General features: G+C 42.5%; 1 protein-coding gene across 8 annotated transcripts; it reads right to left on the minus strand.

The window, feature by feature from the left end:
* Positions 1–527: 527 nt before the first annotated feature.
* clic5b (chloride intracellular channel 5b) lies at positions 528–18323 on the minus strand. 8 transcript variants are annotated; one of them, XM_034579578.1, is made up of 8 exons: positions 17929–18323; positions 17759–17808; positions 17383–17698; positions 6330–6439; positions 6116–6241; positions 5351–5457; positions 4954–5135; positions 528–2339 (listed from the first exon to the last, which is right to left on the minus strand). In XM_034579578.1, exons 1-8 carry the CDS (start codon positions 18199–18201, stop codon positions 2175–2177), a joined length of 1329 nt encoding a protein of 442 aa, XP_034435469.1. In that variant the 5' UTR covers positions 18202–18323; the 3' UTR covers positions 528–2174. The 8 variants fall into 8 exon arrangements, with proteins under 8 accessions (XP_034435469.1, XP_034435468.1, XP_034435467.1 ...); XM_034579577.1 differs by having other exon boundaries at positions 17383–17688; positions 17737–17808; XM_034579576.1 differs by having other exon boundaries at positions 17383–17688; positions 17737–17886; positions 17923–18323.
* Between the last annotated feature and the right edge of the window lie 1793 nt (positions 18324–20116).

Raw genomic sequence — 20116 nt, forward strand, 5'->3', positions numbered from 1 at the left:
CTCGCTCCATATTTCCTTACTCCTGTGGAAACACTAGGCAGGCTCCATTTATTTTCTTTGACTGTTGTTTCTGGCAAGGCCGCGTCTCAGTAAACACCACTCGCCCACCATTGTAAATCCGACAGGCGCAGATCTTTCAAGTTAGACTCCTTTGAGGAAAAATGGAGACAGATCGGATGGCGGTGCTCGGGTTTTCCGTCTTAATGAGAGAGTGGAGAAGAGGGATGGCGTTTGATCCCTGGCATGGAAGCCTCTATTTAAGCCTGTCAACGGTCATCACTCTAACTCTCTCTCCTTCCCTCTCCCTCGCTCTCTGTCATGGATGGAGAAACAGACCTGCACCACTGGATTTGATCAACTCTAGTCAGACACACTTAACCCTTTTTCGGGACTTCCAGGCCACGGCAGCGCCATCGCTATCGCCGAGACGCGCCGCTCACCCCACCGTCCCTCCCTCCTTGACGGCCTATAAGTATCAGTGTTGATTGATCACCTCGCTGGAAAAGAAAAGAAAAGGCAGAAGCAGATCTGTGAAAATATTATTTTATTTGTGGAGCTTCGCAATGAGCAAGACCCTCAGTCATCATGCTCCAATTTCATTTCATATGTTTGTCCAAACCACACAAGAGCCTTATGGTTCTTCAAGGAAGTCTCGCTGTAGTTGCAGCCTGACACCACGCCAAAGACGATAAGCCCCCGAAAAACAAATTTCCATCCTCCTCTGACAATCCGTCCTGCTCCTAATGAAACTTTTGAACTTGAACTCTTGGGCTGTGGAAGTTGATGGACTCCCCTACGAGCAGAGGAAACGTGTCTGTGTGATGAGGAGCTGGAGGGCAGGGCTCCTGACCACGGTGGACCTGGCCTGGGAGATGCTTTTCATCGCTGCGCTAATGGCTCTCCAGCTAATCAGGCCTGATTGGGGCTGCTGAATAAATACACTCTCCATTCATAATGTCATCTGTAACTGGAGACGGAATCAATACCTTAGACCCAACACTAACAGCTCGAGGCAAAACCAAACCTCTCGGCTCCGACTGCGATACAGTTTTTCTTTTGTCAGAATGAGTCCATCAGTGACGTTGGCGTGGACTTTCGATACTTCCAAATAAAGGCACATAGTTGACGATTTTTCATATCTTATAAAGATCAGGTTAAAACTATTACAATTTAATAAAACAGATTCGCGCAAGCAATTCGGAAACAAGCTTTTTTTGTTACGGACGCTCTCATCAGCAAGTTCTTCTTCGATTGTACTAGTGTCATTGAGCATTTTTCTAAGTTAATTAACAAGAACATTTTCCATTTTCACAAGATTAAAATGGATTAACAAGATCATTTTCTGTTTTAATGAGGACAAAATTCTGCTCTGTTTTTGAGGAATTAACAAGACATCTCAAAAGACAGACAGCGTTGAAGAAGACTTTTGAAACTTGAAATCATGCGGCTCCATTTTCCTTCTTGAAAACAGAAAATGTTCTCCTTGATTCAGAAAAACAGAGCAGATTGGTTTTTTTCTATTTGCTCCCTTATTTTTCAAATCAATCCTTCTTAAAAAACCAACCTCTTGGAAGCAGGAGTGAATTTATGAGCATAAACACCCAGAGTGATGTGAGACAGTCAGAGAGAATCTGCAGATCGCAACAGTCATATTCAGCAAACGATTAAGAGCATGAATCATAACGTTAATTTAAAAGGTGTCTACACAGGAGCCAGAACGTGACAATAAACACTGACTAGTCGTCTGTGGGTTTAGGAATAAATAAAGCGAACGAGCCTGACATCAGCAGCTAGTAAAACGTTTGGCCGCGTGGACCAGCGACGGAGTACGTATGAAAGAGAGCCTTGTGTTATGAACGCGGACAGACATGATCACGTTATGTCAGAAGTTTCACGGCAGCAAAATCTCAATCCGGTTTGAAAACTTGTGAATTGAAGTCGTAGATTTAGATATTCTGCTCCATTTCCGATTTGTAGCGTCTGTTCCTGCGTTTGCATCCATCACATCCGGACCTGCTAAAGACATCTGTAACATCTGCTCACTATCACGGACAGAAAACACAGCTACTTAGATAAATGTCGCTGAAGTAAAGGACAGTCACGTGTATTTGAAAGTGGTATTTTTTGGTGTGTTGTGCTTGGTAGTTTGTTTTCGCTCGGGCTCGATTGGCGAGTTACTTGGCCAGTCTCCTCGCCACGTCTTTGTAGGCCGTCTCGATCTCAGCGTCAGCGGCGCAGGTGTTGGTGAACTCGTCGTGCGAGTAGGCGTTCTTCAGATACCGCCACACGCCCGTCATGTCTGAGGGGATGTCGTAGTTGCGGTACTTCTTAGCGACGACCTGCAGCGGGGAAAAGAAGGCAAAGCTGTAACTCTAACGTAAACCTGAATGAAAAACTTCCATTATAATATCCGACATTTTTAAATCCCCCCCTCTCTCAGTTGGGAGTCAACCTGTAGCTTCAATTTGTCATTTCCATTTGTTTCCTGCTTTCTGTCAACCGGCCTCATTTCCTGCTCCGTCAGTTAATAAATGTAAGAATATATGAGTTTAAACAACCTCCCGGGTGTTTTCTGTGAAAGTGAGTGAGCACTAACAGCATGAGGACGTCTTTCAGAGGAACAGGGAGGAGATGTCAGAGGAGAATAATGCTCTGAGTCGCTGCACTTATTCGAATGCTTTCAAATGATATATATATAATTGTTGGGATCTGCAGTTCTCCTCCCTCCTTTTTCTCTCGTTTCTTGTTTTCCCTTCCCCCTGTGTGTCTGTCTCTCCCCCTGTGTGTCCTGTCTGTCTCTCCCCTTGTCTGTCTGTCTCTCCCCCTGTGTGTTTCTAGTCTGTCTCTTTTCCTGTCTGTCTCTCCCCCTGTGTGTCCTGTCTCTCCCCTTGTCTGTCTGTCTCTCCACCTGTGTGTCCTGTCTGTCTCTTTTCCTGTCTGTCTCTCCCCCTGTCTGTCCTGTCTGTCTCTCCCCCTGTATGTCTGTCTCTCCCCCTGTGTTTCCTGTTTGTCTCTCCACCTGTGTGTCTGTCTCTCCCCCTGTCGTGTCCTGTCTGTCTCTCCCTGTGTGTCCTGTCTGTCTCTCCCCCTGTCTGTGAGTGTGTGTGCTGCTACAGGTCATACTCGATCCCGCCTCCTCCTCACCTGATCACACCTATTGTCAATCATCATGCAGTCAAGACCCTCCATATTTAAGCCTGCACCCGGTATTTATCAAATTGTCTGTTTCACCCAGAGGTAACGACTGTCCTGCCTTTTCGATCACGTTATGCTGCTATCGTGAGTCTGGTTTCCGTCCTGTTCCTACAAACTGTTGGATTCTTCTGTTGCACGTTCTAATATTCATTAAATCTCTGTTAAACTTTCACTGGACCTCTGTGTCTGAGTTTAGCGTCTGGGTCCAGTTCTTGAGTTAAACTTAACGATGCTAATATGCTAATGTGTAGCAGGTATAATCTTTAGTGTTAGTTAATATTTGCTAAATGGTACAAAGTTCAGCTGAGGCTGATGGGAATGTCATTTAGGTTTATAGGTGTTTGGTCAACGAGAATTTTTAACTGTCTTCTTATGTTGTGAGCTGAAAAGTAAATGGGAGAGTGACTAAGAGTTAGTGCAGTTAAATCACCAGGGAAACATGAACCTCTGCAATCTATGAAATAGTTACTGATATTTCAGTCTGGTCCAAAGAGTTGAAATGGCAGGACGCAGGTATAGAGGGTGTTGTACATCATATAACTTGCAAATACTGCAAAGTACTGCAAGCTATGCCAGTACAGTAATATGTACAATCAGAGCTAGTGTCAATCAGTGGCAGGATGTCACAAAGTACATTTACTTTGTTTTCAGATACTTTTCACGTTTACTCCATTTCATAATATCTGTACTTTCTGCTCCACTACATTTTTACAGAGCATCGTGTTGAATGTTCATATTATTTTTTTATATCTTTAAAGGTCTTTAATAACCAGAGGGAAAGTGGGTCCACTGATCCAATCAGGGTGGACAGGTAACATTAGACCCCGCCTCCTGTAGCAGCAGCACTCACTGCTGAAGAAGAAACACCTGACATGGATTCAGAAGACGATTCGGTCATAATGATGTAGTCAAGAGCTGCATTACTCGGCAAGTACCTTTACTTTTAATACTTAAAGTATATTTTAAAGCAAGTACTTTTACAGAAGTAGACAAGTTAATGTATTTAACTTCATTTACTTGAGTACATTTTTGTCTATTTTACTTGTGTAAAGTATTTGAGGACTTCCTCCACTCGTGTAAATTGTCAACTCAGTCGTGCTTTTTTAAATTTTCCTCCTTCATGACCAAAGAAACAACTTCTCTTTGATTCTGTGGGACTGAGACCAAAATGTACTTTTACTGGTCACATAAATACTGGAACTATCTCACACTGCCACCATCAGGATGATGTTTAGCCATCATAGCTCAACAACAATCACTTTTGTGAGGAGGATGTTTATTTGATGATTCTTTTGAACTGTTTTATTATGAAATATAGCTTCATGTTGTTTCTATTGGTGGTTTTATTATGTCTGTGTTTACTTCCTGTGTTTTTGTGATCATGGGAGGCACTGTGGTGCGGTGGGTAGCACCTCACAGCAGGAAGGCTGTCGGTTTGGATCCCAGTTCAGCCGAGGTCTTTGTGTTTGCATTCTCTCCCTGTGCCAGCAATTGGAGAATTTAAATGGACAATAGGTGTGGAATGTGATTTAAGATGTGCCAGCGACCTGACCCGGGTGTACCACGCCTCTCGCCCAGTGTCAGCTGGCCCCAGGCCCCACATGACCCTCAAAGGATAAGCTGTATATAGATAATGGATGGATCTTTTAGCAATTGGCAGTGGTTTGTTGTCGATGAATAAATTGAATATTTGACCTTTTGGAACAACAAAAAAACAATTTCAACTTCAATTGACTGTATTTGTAACACTGTGTTCACCTTGACTATGTGCAGTTTAGGCAGCAGGTTGCAGTCTGCCAGAGTGAGCTCGTTCCCGTCCAGGAAGCACCGGCTGGAGCCCTTCTCCTCCTCCATGCTGTCTGCATCGATCTCATCTGGCAGGGGGCTGTTCAGGTAGTCGTCCAGCTTCTTCAGGGCCCTGGACAAACCCTTCTCTAGAACTAATCACACACAAACAAACACACACAGGAATAAATACAGTTTGACATAACCTGTGTGGTGATAACCTCACTAGGTGGCAGCAAAGCAAACGCTCTGAGTTCCAAACACTGGACTCTGCTACAGCCTAGTGGAGGAATGAGATCATGGCTGTCACATGTATTTTTTCCATCTTGTTCTGTGTGAGTGTGTAAAAGACACAGAGTGAGCAGCCCACCAGCATTGGCCTCCAGTTTGGTGTTCTTGATGTAGGCTGAGAACTTGGCAAAGATGTCATTTCCAGCTGTGTTGGACTCTCTCTGCTTGGCGGCCAGTTTGGGATACCTGAGCAGACGGAGGGGGGGGGGGGGGGGAGGACGGAGACGCAGTCAGGAGAGAACATCTGGAGAGCATTAACACCTGGGCTGGAGCTCAGCTCAGACTAAAAACGTGTTACACACTCAAAACCATGTTGGCCGCCCGCCTCCTTGAGTTTCTCACAGTAAGGTCCATTTATAATGTAAAAAACTTTACAGGCCATAAAGAGAGATTTAGTTAATCTGACGTTTCGCTCTCACACACTGACTCAGACTTTTTTCTTTGTTAATTTACAATAACAAAACACAAGAAATAAAATATGTCTCGCTTTTGCTGAAATTACACAAAGGTTGTCAATGAGGCAAATATATTTGGATTTGTTACGTTTTGTATCTGGGACACACACACACACACACACACACACATACACACACACACAGTCATTCAGCAAGGATTTACAGCAGCCATAAACAACAAACAGTTGTATCAGTTAACATCAGTCCTCATCAAATGCAGCTCTCTTTTACTAGGCCAAAATGTTTCCTGTCCTTTCAACAGTGCTGCTGTAGTGAAATAAATCTAGCTCAAAGTAGTGTGTGTGTGTGTGTGTGTATGTTTGTGTTCAGTCTGTAATATAATCTTGATACTGTAAACTACATGTCGTAAAACCTTCCAGCGGAATTACTTTGGGGGACTGAGCATTTCCTCCAGAAACTCCTCAATCTTGTTGATATCGGTCTTGACCTCCCCGTTGAAGGTCAGGAAGGGAGGGTGCGTCCCCGGGGCCAGGTTGTGCAGATCCGCCGGCTTCCTGCAGAGCACACATTGGAGAGAAGTGTGTCGTCAAGAGGAAGCTGTGTAGGTGTGCTATCAGGTTGGGACTTTTCTGTGTAACTGACCTCTTGAGGTCGACGGTAGTGACGTTGAACACGACTCCTTTGAGCCAGAGGATCATGAAGAGGCGCTGGGAGAAGGGACAGTTTCCGATGCTCTCTCCATCATTGCCGGCCTGCACACACACACAACGTGACAATACATGAGTCAGGGCGAGGAAATACGACACATAGTGGAAATGTTACATGCAAACACACGACTCATAATAAAACCTGTGACTGTGACGCTATGGTCACAAGGTTACAACCTTCCTGCTAATAATTAAATCCATATTTGTATTGGTGATCGTTATCTTGACTGTTATCTTGTTATCTTGTTATTTGACTGGTGAGGTTGTTAAGAGACGTGTCAGAGGTTGTGTAAATGTGATTCAACGCATAAACACATCACATCAGCTTACATGAGGACGAAGGAGTCAAACCAAAACTACACTCTGGGAATCTTCCCACTCGTACTGATCGTGGATACAGAGACTGACTGAGTGTTGCAACTTATAAATACTTATCTACAAGTAATGTGCTGCATACAAAATGTCACTTGTCACTCAGGTTGTATGCTTCCACCAGCCAGTGCAGTTTCTATGAACATATTCCTATATAGTTTTTTTTCATATAAGTGTCACTGTAACCTTTACCTTTGACAACTGAAACACTGTAACATGAGGTCATTGTGACCTTTACCTTTGACCTCCAGGCACCAGAATCCTATTTTCAAAGTTCATCTTTGAATTCAAAGGTTGGACCTCATTTGAAGACATTCCCTCAAGTTGATCTTAAGATATCATGTTGAAGAAAAAAAATGAACATACTTTGTGAGGCCACCGTGACCTTGACCTCTGACCTTTGACAACCAAAGTCTGTTCATCCTTGAGTACAAGTGAATATGAAGTTTATAATAATGCATCATATTTTTTAAACCGCTTCATATGTCTTGTACATCTCACTAAAGCTGTCAGATGAATGGAGTACAATATAATATTCATATCACAGCATGAAATAGAAAAACACAAATAAAGAAGTAGCTCAAATTAGTACAGAAGTTTACAGCAGAGGCTCCAAACTTTTCTGCCCACAACCCCCAAAATAACTGCGCCAGAGACCTGCGACCCACATAATCCCAAAGGACATTGATTGGATAAAAGAATTCACCTACGTGCACATGTAAAGAAAATCAGAGGGCAGATGATTATTTGCCTGGTTATATCTTCATTTTAATAGTACTTTTGGAATGATAATGGCTAAAATAAGATATCGAGAAATTGTTTTTGTTCCTAAAGATTTGGCAAATGGCAGCAGCACAATCTTGCTGTCAGGTAAAAGCATTCGACCAAACAGAACTTTTATATTTTTACAGATGGTTTAGCAATGAATTCATCAAGTTCTTTGGCATTTTAAATTTGAACCATCATCTGAAGATAGAAATAAATAAAAGAATAAGAGTTGTGACAGTGACGCTGCTAAAAGAATCACTTCCTCTCCACCGAATGGTTTCTTCCCCACGTGTTGATATCGTGTGTCAGCGAGTATAGATGCTCAGCAGAGCCCCAACACTGACAGCTGATCCACTGGCCCAGCTGAATTATACATAGCCATTCCATCAGCTGGTTCACTGGCCACTGGGCCACAGAACGCAGGGTCAGAGCTGTCGGCCTGCACACACAGCACATGTCAGAGCGAGAGCAATGACCTCGAGGTCAGCCAGGGGAGCAGGGATTTAACAAGTGGAGTTATTCTTCCCTCATTTCATGCATTCATGATTTGGAAATTCAAACTCTCTTTAGCCAATGAGTTTCATTATGTGCAATTTAATTATTAATCATTAAGGTAGATGCCATTAAAGTACCAGCAGTCACAAAAAGATACGTCAGTCAGTGCATGTTCCGACCAGCAGACTGCAGCTCCGAGCAAACACCAGAAAATACAGAGCTGCCAGCCTGAAAGTAGCTGAGCCGACTGTATGCACAGCAGCCACCGCTGTCATGCATGTGATGCTTCTGTCTGTGCATTGTTATGGCTGCGCTCAGCAGCACGGCCGTAACACAATACACAACCGCTTATAATAGCCAATCAACATCTAGAACATGGAGGACAAAAGCTGTCTCATACACAGACACACACACACACTGGGCCCTGTGGGCACCAATAACGTGAGTGACTGGAGCCACTGAGTGATGTGATGATGAGCAGGGACCACTGGAGGCAGCGTCACTTCATATGATCCATCACATACATATTCATGTATATTACACTGTAACTGGAGTTTTGTTTCCTTAGTCTGTCACACATGTTAACCAGAAAGAAGAGAGCATTCCTCCTCCGAGACCCAACATTCTGCTTATGAAACCACATTTAAATTCACTGGATCTGCGCCTAATTGCACAAACTCACAAACCTCAGTCCCCTAAACATGCCTGATTTTTTCCATCAAGATCCATAAATTATTCTCTGGGAAATCAAGGAAAGTATTAAAAACTGTTAAAGAAAGGGAAAAGAAATTCCTGGATCCGTCCCCTGATCCGGATCCACACCAAAATGTAATGGGTTCTTATTTGGGCCGTTTCCCACTCATTCACAAAATAAATTCACGTTGTTGTAATAAGAGATCAGAGTAATAATTTGAGGAAAAGATATTATATGTTGCAGTTGCAATTCCTGTATGTAGTTTTCTTTTCTCAGGTAGTTGGCAGTAAAACTTTATAGAGAATTATGCTTCTAAAGAGGAGAAGACGCACATCCTAACTTTTACTCTTTTATGAATTGGCCAAACCTCAAACACACTGCATCCTACTGCACCCATTCATTCTTGTACCCATGGGTGCCCAACACTGCCCAGTAAACACACAAATGTTTCAGACTCCACATCTAAGAATAGATCCTCACTCTCCTTAAGTAGAGTTCAAATAAGAAGATTAAACTGTGCAGTCAATCATATTGTGTTGTGCTGTGTTGAATAGAGTGTACAGTCTAAATGCAGAGCGGAGCTAAGGGGATAAAACGATGTGCAGCTATGCTGGATGGTCGTCAGTCCATGTAGGTCACATGTCAGACGGCAGCATGAGGGGAAAAGTAATCTCAGGGTTGCAGCTGCCATGGAAACCACTCTGTATACATGTACGTCCTGCTCTGTACGACAGTTTACACCGAGTCAACAGTGAGTTTCATTAACCACGACATGTAATGAGAAGGTGACGGCTTTGAAACTAAATGCGAGACGGAACACAAATAACACAGGTGGAAGGTGAATCTAAAGGCTGATGTCAGTGTGTGTGAACTTTACGTCACCTAGCTGACTGGTTTCCTAGGAGGTGGATGAGCTGAAGGGAACCAGGATGCTAATTGGGTCAATGCATGCAGGCACCAACATCAGCGTTCCCACCTGCTTCCACCTCACCTGCCTCAGGTACATTCATCTGCCTCTAACCTTCCTCTAGGGGCCCGATATGTGCATCTAAGAGCAAAACAACACTTGTACATCTGCTGAGTGAGACGCTTCCATGCTGGTATTCTTTTCTGTTTCGCTCTAGTTGAGGTGACGACCAAGAGGATTGATCATTACGAAAATAATTTTGAGAATATGAAAGAACAGAGTGGCTGACACTTTTATTTCCATTTGAATTAGGCCAACAGTGCAGTGCAAAAGTCTAATGACAACATCTCAGTTGATTTTCTTTTAGTTTATCATCGTTAATCTAAATCATGTTCTTATCTTTTTTTACTCTTTTCTCATAATATTTATATTGTATTTGTGCTATTTTGCTGTGTGGTCTTCAATTAGCTTTTAATTGTGTTTTGAATGGTACAATATAAATTAAGTTTATTATAATTAGTAGTAGTAGTAGTATTGTTGTTGTTGTTGATATTATTGTTATTGTTATATCCTATCACCAACTTAACCAACAAATGAATTAAGTTTGTTCAATGTAAAGTTAACAAGTTATGTAAGCACAATTGCAAACTTAAATTCGAAACAACCTGATCCATTGGTGTTTTACCAATTGCAGTTATTTTTTAAGTTGTTCCAACAACCATCAAGACGCAGCTTCAGTATCACTGTCGCAACAATCCCGGGTCAACATGGAGCACAGTGTGCCGCTGTAACTGAAGCTGCACTATTGAGTTACATGAGCTTTCCACAGCACACACTGATGCTGCAGGTAAAGAACTCTCCTGACACACCGCTTTCATCTGCCATCTAAAACTTAGAAATACTGTAAATAACATCTCTGTCTCTGTCTTACCTTGACAAACAGTTCGATATCGGGATCTCTATCTTGACCTTTTGCGGACATGACGTCTAATTCTGGCTGTAACCTTCTTTCTTTAGTGTTTGTTTTATCTGCAGTCCTTTGTTTTTCCTTGGAGATCTACATCCTCCAGAAAATAAGGAAAAAACCCAGATATCCTCTCTGATGATGAGGGATCCTCTCTTGTGACACCTCTGTTTCTCTCTAGGTTTCAAAATGTCCACCTCTGTCTGGTCGCGTGAAGTCTTTTCCTCCCTGGTGTCTGTCCTGCAGGTGAGGCTGAGAGTCGGTCCAGGTGGCAGATGCAGCCCTGAGCTCTGATTTAGACACAGATGCAGAGCAGAGCTGCAGCTCTCACTGACACACAGTGGGAAACAGGTGTCGGTGTGTCATCTATACCAGGGGGTGGAGCCCCATCTCTCTTCCCACCACGGCAACCAAACAACCCATTCACACATATCACTACTCTATCTGTCCCTTCTTTCACAAACTGCTCACCTCACACTTTTATTTTTCATTATTTCCCATCATAACATGTGGTTTATTTGCTTCTTTTGGTCAGGCTAGGTTGAGGAAACTTTCTCAAGCACATCTTAAACTATCAAGATGTGTGTGGTCTGTATTTACATAGAACTTTTCTAGTCTGGATGGCCACTCAAAGTTTTTTACAGTACAGTTTGCCATTCTTCCATTTACACACAAATTCATACACTGCATCTATGTGCAGCACTTTCTCTATGACACGCATACACTGCCAGCACAGCCGTCAGGGGAAACTGGAATCAAAATGCTGACCCTCTGATTAGTGGACGACCCGCTCTACCTCCTGAGCCACAGCCACCCCTAATATATCAAACACTATCATAACATGGCCTGAGGAACATTAGTGTTGCTTTTTTGTTTCTGTGGTTGCCTCTCTGTCAGTATGCATGAACAGCAGCGTTCATAGTTAATGTGCGTTCACACAAGAGAACAGCACAGGTTATATTTGATCACCAGTTAGAGACCTGGAGAAGATTCCTATTTGAATCATTGATGCTTGGCTTTGGTTTTAAGGCAGGAATTGGCATTCGTTTACAGCCCTATGTAGGGCAACACAAATAAAAAGGCAGGTCTGTCTGGAAAAGTCTTCATCTGGACTTAGTGAGTAAATTGGGTGGTGCTCACTGTTTGGCTTACTGTGTCAGGTACACCCAAGAAAAGACTCATCAGCTGTCAATGTGACAGTTAGATAAAAGCACAGAGAGAAAAAAGAGGCTTTTCAAAGCTGGTTCTATTTATAGAGCAGCCCCCTCTCCTGGCAGACAGAGCAACATGCAGCAGGAACCAGTTACTAGGCCACTGTGCAGGGAAGAGCTCATTATCAGCGTTAATGAGGGAAAAGTTACGTTTCTAAATGTTTTATTTTAGGTTTGGCTTCTCAACATACACTAATGACTTTTTTCAAATTTAGATCTCATTCCATTGTCTTTCAGCTACTAAATGTGGCATCAAAAAACAGGAAAGCTCATGTAAATGTATATCATTTCCTTGCATTTTGAAGATACTACTCTCAAGTGTGTCCACACAGCTACATGACCTCCTGTACACGGCCCCCTGTAAAACTGCAACTCCTTTTGTCATGAGTCTACGTGTTACGGCCTCAGGGCCTCTGCCAGGGCCTGTGTGTGTGTGTTGTGTTGTTGTTGTTGTGTGTATGTGTGTGTGTCCTGTCTTATGTTGCAGGCTCCTGTTTTGGTGGCAGTTGGAGGACATCAGTGAAGTGGAGGCAGCTGACCAATGCCTCTCAGAGAGAATATAAAAGACCAGTTCCTGCCAGTCCTACTAGATGAATTTGCCATTTTTGTTAAATAAAATCTCTTTGTTTTAGTCGAAGCATCATGTGTCTTCCCTTATTGGCTGTGGTCTCAGAGCTGGGCCGTAACCTCTCTTCAACCTTTGAGGAGACTTGAAAACTTTGGACGTTCTTTGTTTGGAACTTTTTATGAACCTTTAGATTTAATCTTCTTTAGAACCAATGTTGTGTTTGTGAAATTGTTGTCATCCTTGCGTTCAGTTTTTGGATTTGTGTCTCAAGTTATTTGTACCTTAAGATTATCACTACCTGTTGTATGTTGTACTTCCTGTTTGAGAGCACTTCACTTCCTGTCTTTGTTGAATACCTTCCTTGCTTTGATTAGTGTCACCTGTGTGTTTTCCTTGGTTCTCTGTCAGGTTTCTGTGAGCGTACCAGCATCTTCCCAGTGTTGTTTTTTCTCGGTACCTAGCTACGTTTATCGACCGTGCTTTTTGCGTTTTGGACACATCTGCCTGATCTGACTGCTCACCCAACTCCAGCTCTGGTTGTCGGTGTGAGTGTGTGTGTGTGTGTGACGCTTTTTGTAAAGCATGTTGCTGCAGTTATGTGGTGCAATTCCAGATGTTCTGTGAGAGCTGTGGTGATTCTCTCTTTTGAAATTTGTGTCCCATCAAAACTTTATTAGAGCCGTTATTTTTTTATGTTAATAAATACATTGTGTTGCTTTAATTGTGAGCTGTAGAGATGCTTGCAGGCAGATTGTTGCTACCTTACACCAAGCTACCTTAGACAAGGCTCCTTCCTGTTGATGCTAGATTCCCCTTTTACCCTTCATTCATTCTTTACGCTAAGTTTTATTCTGTTATGTTGTCTCTTTATTTCACTGTTTTTCATATTCACTTTGATGATAAGTTATTATTCTTTATTCCGTGTGCTGTGGTTGTGAGTTCTGCACATTGAGTATGAGCTGTTTTTGGAATCCTGACATAAACCAGCAAGATTTGTTGATCAATGATCTTAAGAAGTTGAAGTTTGTCACCTTCTCACTGAACCATGCTGCTTTTTCACCTTGGTTCCAGTCTTTGTGCTAACCCTTTGCTGATTTATATCTTTATAATCACCATACAGAGGTAAGAGTGAGATTGTTTTTTTCTCTTTATCAAACCAGTGATTAATCATATCCCCAAATGTTCCTGTAAGATTTTCTTAATACTTAATGACTGTCAAAACAACGGTTTAGCGCTTCTCTTTTTTGTCCTCTTGGGACAAAGGGAAGCACAAATCACTGACTTGTTGGGTTTAATCATTCACTCGAACATTTTGTACCTTTTGTGCTAAGGTGGAGGGGAGTGTTTGAACTCTCCTCCAACAATACACACTTCCAAAATGTGACAGTCTCACCAATATGTGCATTGTCTTGTGTTTTTTAAACTGACATGAACCATCAGTGACGTCATGTATATGATGTTATGTCCATCCTAACTTTGACTAAGGTTTGTTACCGTACAGTATGAAAACTGGCTGCCCACTGTGAGAGTGTTTGTTATTGTTAATGGTGATAACCTATCCTGTGGTGGCCTGCTTCATCAAAGACAGCAGGGGAGGAGTCGTATAAACTTTTAGCTCAGATAGATGATCTCCTAACTGCCTTTCCTGCATTTATAGCACCGACTGGTCTGGTTTATGGTGAGCGTTGAAGATTAAACAGTTGGGAAATCCACCCACAAATGGGACTCGCTCAGATAGGAAGGCCAGATAGGGAGTAGAGGACGGCGTGGTATGTGGAGTAGGGGCCATGTGTGTCGTCACTTCCCTGGTGAATGACTGTTTTTATCATAATGGTGATATAACAGCGTGAAGATAAGCATATCTGCTGCATGTGCGGACTTGTCCTTTGTAATGTGTTAACATTAACATCTGCACTGAGGGAAACGTTACACCTGGGTTAACGCACCAACTTGGCAAGACAGCGAAGTGAGAGAGCGCCTTAGTTGCTGGTGCGTCTGTGACGTCCAGCATGACGCACCGGGGGGAAAACAGAGAGCCAAACTTCTCTACTATGGGAAAAAAGTCAATAAACTTTTTTGGTCTGTTTACCTGCATCTAATTCTGTTGTAATAGCTGTGAGAATCAGCAGCCAGGACAAATATGCAGTGATCAGCCGCCACATAAACTCATTGCCTGTTTTAATAGTACTTACTGCCTGGCTTGATTTGTTAAAGCTGATCGATGTATGATACACGAGGAATAAAATGTCTGTACAACTCAACATAAGATTCTTATTCCGTATTCTTACTGAGAATGTTCAAACTCACAACATTGGGCATTCAATATGTTGTTCTTGTGATGCAATGAAGGATTCTTCTCAAAAACAACAGCTAAAAGACCATTACTCTTTCTGGAGTTCAGCCCAGAGTTTTGATCATTTCAAGAAAATCGCTTTCAGGTCACATTGTTGCAATTTGTACATATTTTATATAACCATGTTTTTTGCTGATACCATTCACAGACGATTTTAAAGCTCAGCATGAATTACTGCTGTCGTTTCCTTTGCCGAGCTCCTTGATTCCAGTCCACTGACTCAATCAGCAAAGTGACCCCTGCCTGCGTTGATAGTAAACCTCGCAGATCAGCTCTATCACAAAAGCAGCAAAACACACACAGTCAGATTTGCTCAGCCATGGAGTTCACCCCTGGTTTATATGGCCCTTGAGAAAACGAGTTAATTATTACATCAGGTTGCCACCAGATAAAGTCCCTGACAATGGCTGTGTCACACACAGATCCCTGCTTCGGACATTTCTTACTGAAATCACTGGTGTTGTCATAGATATTTCGGAATAAACTTCTCTTATGGTTAAACATTAGTCACTAGTCACTAATGTTAATTTTATTCAACTTAAAAGACCTCTAGTTAGGCCTCAATAGTGTACGCTCTGGCAATGTTTAATTGACAAATCTTTTCACACAGTATTTAGATATTATTATTGTTATTATTATTCAACATTACTAGTTCTGATGTGTTTTCATTTGATTTTAATAGAGTACGTTTTGCTTTTATCTAATAATTACCTTCACCAAAGAGGTTTTCATTGGCCTTTGTTTGTCTGTTTGTCAGCAGGATTACTCATAAACTACTGAACGGATTTCCGTGAAATGTGGTGGAAGGTTGTGTTGTGTGTCAGGGAAGAATCCAGTGAACGTTGGTGCTGATCAAAAACAGGGGGCTGATCCAGGATTTGACCAATTTCCCAATTCTTTGATCTTGATGAAAACAAATCAGGCATATTTAAGGGAATGACATAAGTGTGTAAAATTTGATGCAGCTTGATTGAATTATAAGAGACAGTTCGGCCTTGGGGAGGTGTGCACATGTTTTCCCTTTTTTTAAAAAAATGTTTTTAATATGACCTACAAAATTAAACCAGAGGGTCATATTTCTTCAGTGTGGACATAACAAATTAAATGTATTCAGATTTGCATCGTGACTGTGAAATACCGTTTATTCAATTACAGTGGCACTTCAGATTATTTGATATGATTATCGTATTGTGACCTCGTAGATTAATGTACTGTATATTTTTGGCTAGGTAGTTTCATGATTTCATAATTTCATAGTTCTTACGCTGTTTGATGGTGTTTCTGAACATATACGCACCAATCTTATACATGCAACACATATGACAGGTAACCCAATACTGTGGAAATCAACTTCAGTTTCAAGCATGCATGTGTGCAGGAGAAAAGGATGTGAACTGTTTTATTGTCGTCTTATCCGCTCATTACGTTGTAATGTAACACATAATCAATTTTCTTTATCTGCAAACACATAATGTGCCAATTGGCTGATAGGATGATAACTAAAGACTACACCTTACAGTGTCGGTGCTCCGTCAAGAACCAACACTAACGCCAGAGAGACATGAAAGTTCCCAGCATAGTGAGGACTAGACGGTACAAGACTTTAGACAAACGTTCCACAACACAAACATTAGTGAAAAGACGACTTCACTGCAGGTGCCTTCTTGTCTAATACCCAGAGCCGACCTTTCCTAAAAGCCAATTTAGCAGCTGCTTGAGGCCCCACAGCCACCTGTGAAAGTGAACTTAATCTACACAGTGTGTGCAACAATAAGTAAAAAATACATAGATTACATTGCATAAAAATGTTGACAAGATTGACTTTATGTATGATTTAACTGTAACATGTACATCTTTTAAGACCGGTGCTACGTCTGAGTGCTTCTCCCTTTTAAAGTCGGATGAGACATGTACGTCTAATACACAATATCAGCGTTTTCAAGACATATGACCGATGAAATACACCGAGATTCACTGTCCTACTCGTGAGAAAGGCAAAATGCATTGTGGGAAATGTAGTTCTTTTGTTCATACTCTCAGCCATTTCAGTCAGCTCTTCAGAAAGCCCTCAGGTTTTAGGGGATCGTTTTCAAACAGCACTTAGGTTTTCCAGTGTGTTCTTAGTGCCTTAGGTCTTCATAGGTTAATAAGGGTTGTAAGTGTATACTTTAGCTTGTTCTATAATTACTTTACTGTATCACAGCAAGGCAGGGCCTGATATCCTCCATCAGGGCCCTATGAACAGCTCCAATATCTCACTAAAGGTGACCTGGCCTTTGCTATCAGGTCCCACAACTTTGGAACTCCCTGCCTGGAGATCTCAGGCAGGCAACATCAGTATCTTCTTTTAAATCTCTTCTTAAGACTCACTTTTATCGTATGGCTTATGTTTAACTATTGCTATTCATCTTTAATTTCAAATGGTCTTATCTTGCTTGTTTTGTAAAAAAATATTTTGATTCTTACAATTCAGTTTTATTGTAAAGCACTTTGTAATTTTGTTTTTGAAAAGTGCTATATAAATAAAGGTATTATTCTGCTCATGGCCCCCAGATGAGACCTTGCCGGCCCTGCAGGTTTCTCATTGACACTTACAGAAGATGGACCTGGGTCACCACGCTTCACTATGTCCTGCTGACCTGTGTGTGGTTCTTACCCTGACGAACAGAGCGATGTCCGGCTGGCCGGGGTCAGCCGGGGCCGCGCTGCTCTCATCCAGGCTGACGCTCTCCAGGGTTTTCAGGCTGTAGTCGACGGACTCCTCCGGCTTGGTGTCGGGGTGGGTGTAGGCCATCAGCATCCCGTCCTCTGCGGTATCCTTCTCCTCAGTCTTCGGTTGGATCGGCGGGTCCTCGCACGGGTCTCCGGGGGAGGCGGAGGAGGCCGAGGAGGCCGAGGAAGAGGCCGATGAGCGCCTTGACGCGTCGTGCGCCTCGCCGTTCACCTGCTCCACCACCGTCACCTCCGGCTCCACTGTCACCGCCACCGTCGGCTCCGGCTCCATCGTCACCGCCACCTCCGGCTCCACTGCCGGCTCCATCGTCACCGCCACCTCCGGCTCCACCTTTGGCTCCACCGTCACCTCCACCTTTGGCTCCACCGTCGGCTCCACCGTCACCTCCACCTCCGGCTCCACCTTTGGCTCCACCGTCGGCTCCACCTTCGGCTCCACCGTCACCTCCACCTTTGGCTCCACCGTCACCTCCTCCACCTTTGGCTCTGCAGCTCCCATGTCTTTCCCCTCATCCTCGTCGTCGCTGGATGAAGAGGACGAGCTGCTGTGTCTGTCCCCGTCCCTGATCTCCAGGTAGTCCGAGGAGCAGCTCTCTCCCTCGGCAGGGGCGTGGACCTGCACCGCGCTGAGCAGCTGCGCCTTCGCCTCACCTGAGCCCTCAGACTTGGTCTCCGAGTCAGGACTGTCTGCTCCATCCCGACGCTCCTCATGCACATGTCCCTCAGCCACTGTGTTCTCCATGATTGGGTTTGTTTAAATGTTGTTTCTAAGACCAGAGCGGAGGTTTTAGTGAGGAGGGGAAGAGCTGCAGTGGTGGCACACGGTCCGCCTGCCTCTGACTGACTGAGCACAGGAGCAAATTCCAGCGTTAACTCATAAAAGACCTTTGGTCCTGCGAGTTAACATGTGATCAGAGGCCTGTGCTTTCAAGGACATCTGAGCCTGACCTCAGGTAGAGTCTGATGCCTTGTTAGTGCAGCACAAATTCACTTTGTACTTGTATTTCAGTTTCATTTCAAAATCGAAAATGCCAGTGTTTGTCCAACTTTAATTTCAAGTTTTGGAAAGTTAGTGTCTTGTTTTGTAGTAAACACAAACTACAGATTTCAAGTCATCATGGACACTTTTGTTGAAGTAATAAATTAGCTTGATTTGTTGATACAACTAAAAATGTTACCTTAAATCCAAATAATCAATATTTTTGAAGGGACTGTGCAAAAATGATTAGGAGCAACTAAGGGGAGTTGTGTATTTATTCTTTTTTGCTGAGATCACATGAACACCTGTTTATTTAGAGGCCCTTTGCTCAGCTATGAAGTGGCGCCCTCTAATGTGCACACATGGGGATTATGATCTGTTTCTTATTTTGTTTGTCAGCAGGATTATGCAGAAAACTATCTCGGAGCCCATCGGCTATCATCTGGACAAATTGGCCTTTGGGGGCAACAACCAATATTTTGGGGAACAGAAAATAACTGCCTTTCATTCGCCTTCCAAATATTTTTGGCTAATCTCATATTGATCTCCCCACGGACTGTTTACCTGCGTACAGCCAAATCCTGCTCAAACTAGAGAGGGAAACCAGAAGGCTTCCTCCCCCCGAATCTTGTCCCTCGCCCACAGATTCTGCGTATTCATATACTCAATGTGTTTATGATGCAAAATCATCATTTTGGTGCCAATCCAAAATCCAAGATTTTGTTTTCACTGTTGCCATCTTTTTGAAACAGGGCATTGTTTGACATTTTTACAGATTTCCCAGGGAGATTTTGATGAAAAAAAATCTGACATATTTAGGGGACTGATATCTTTGATTGTGTGCAATTTGTTGTGCATCCAATTTAAATGTGGTCATAGGGAGGTAAGCTTTAATGTTAATCTTATGCAGCGGAGATCCACCGGCCTCATACACAAACACATACACATGCATGAAATAAAGAGAAATGCAATCCATTCAGTTTCTCATAGACCGTTTAATTGCATTAACATGGCAAAGATAGTTAATTTGTAAATCATATTAAATATCCATATTTCAAATCCAAGGTAATAATAAAACATATATTAACTTGATCTAATATTGAATCTAACCATTTCAAATTAATCTTTTAAATATAGTATGGATATATTTCCTTTCTCTGTAGGGGAAAAATCATCAGACAACACTGCTTTCATAAAACCTCATCAGAAAATTTATATTTTCCATATAAATGCTTTCAATTTATTTAAATTTAGTAAAAAGTAATTTCTCACAGTGATGTCTGTCATCTTTTGGGCACAGTTATTAGTCAATGCATCTAAAAGCATGAGAAGAAAATTTAACCAATTCTTAAAATAGGCTGAAAAAAAAGTAATTTACTGACAGATTTGGATTCTACTCAACTTTCAATGCTTACACTGATCAAAGCTTTTTGGCAAGAGGCTCCTAATGTTTTCTATTGTTTCAAATAGCAACTACGAACAAGGAGTGCAAAGTTTACATGAGCTAAAAAAAAAAGCATCCGACCGCTGCCCCTTCGCTGTGTTTCAGTTCTGTACTGTAGTGCAAATCAGGGGCCAAAAGAAGTCTTCTCAACCCAGCAACACCGAAACCCTTATTATCCCAACGACAAAATACTGACCAATAGCAATTGCACTTCACATTTCACCAACAAATGGC

Source organism: Hippoglossus hippoglossus, chromosome 24 (assembly GCF_009819705.1).
Source record: "Hippoglossus hippoglossus isolate fHipHip1 chromosome 24, fHipHip1.pri, whole genome shotgun sequence".
Taxonomy (NCBI): domain Eukaryota; kingdom Metazoa; phylum Chordata; class Actinopteri; order Pleuronectiformes; family Pleuronectidae; genus Hippoglossus; species Hippoglossus hippoglossus.

Bases quoted from the DNA above. Each gene is read 5' to 3' on its own strand.
- clic5b (XM_034579572.1), bottom strand. From the start codon at position 18,201: ATGGAGAACACAGTGGCTGAGGGACATGTGCATGAGGAGCGTCGGGAT. The intron at 6,440-17,382 runs GTAAGAACCACA...GTGTGTGTGCAG, and splicing joins ACATCGCTCTGTTCGTCAGG to GCCGGCAATGATGGAGAGAG. The intron at 5,458-6,115 runs GTAATTCCGCTG...CCGTCTGCTCAG, and splicing joins GAAATGCTCAGTCCCCCAAA to GTATCCCAAACTGGCCGCCA.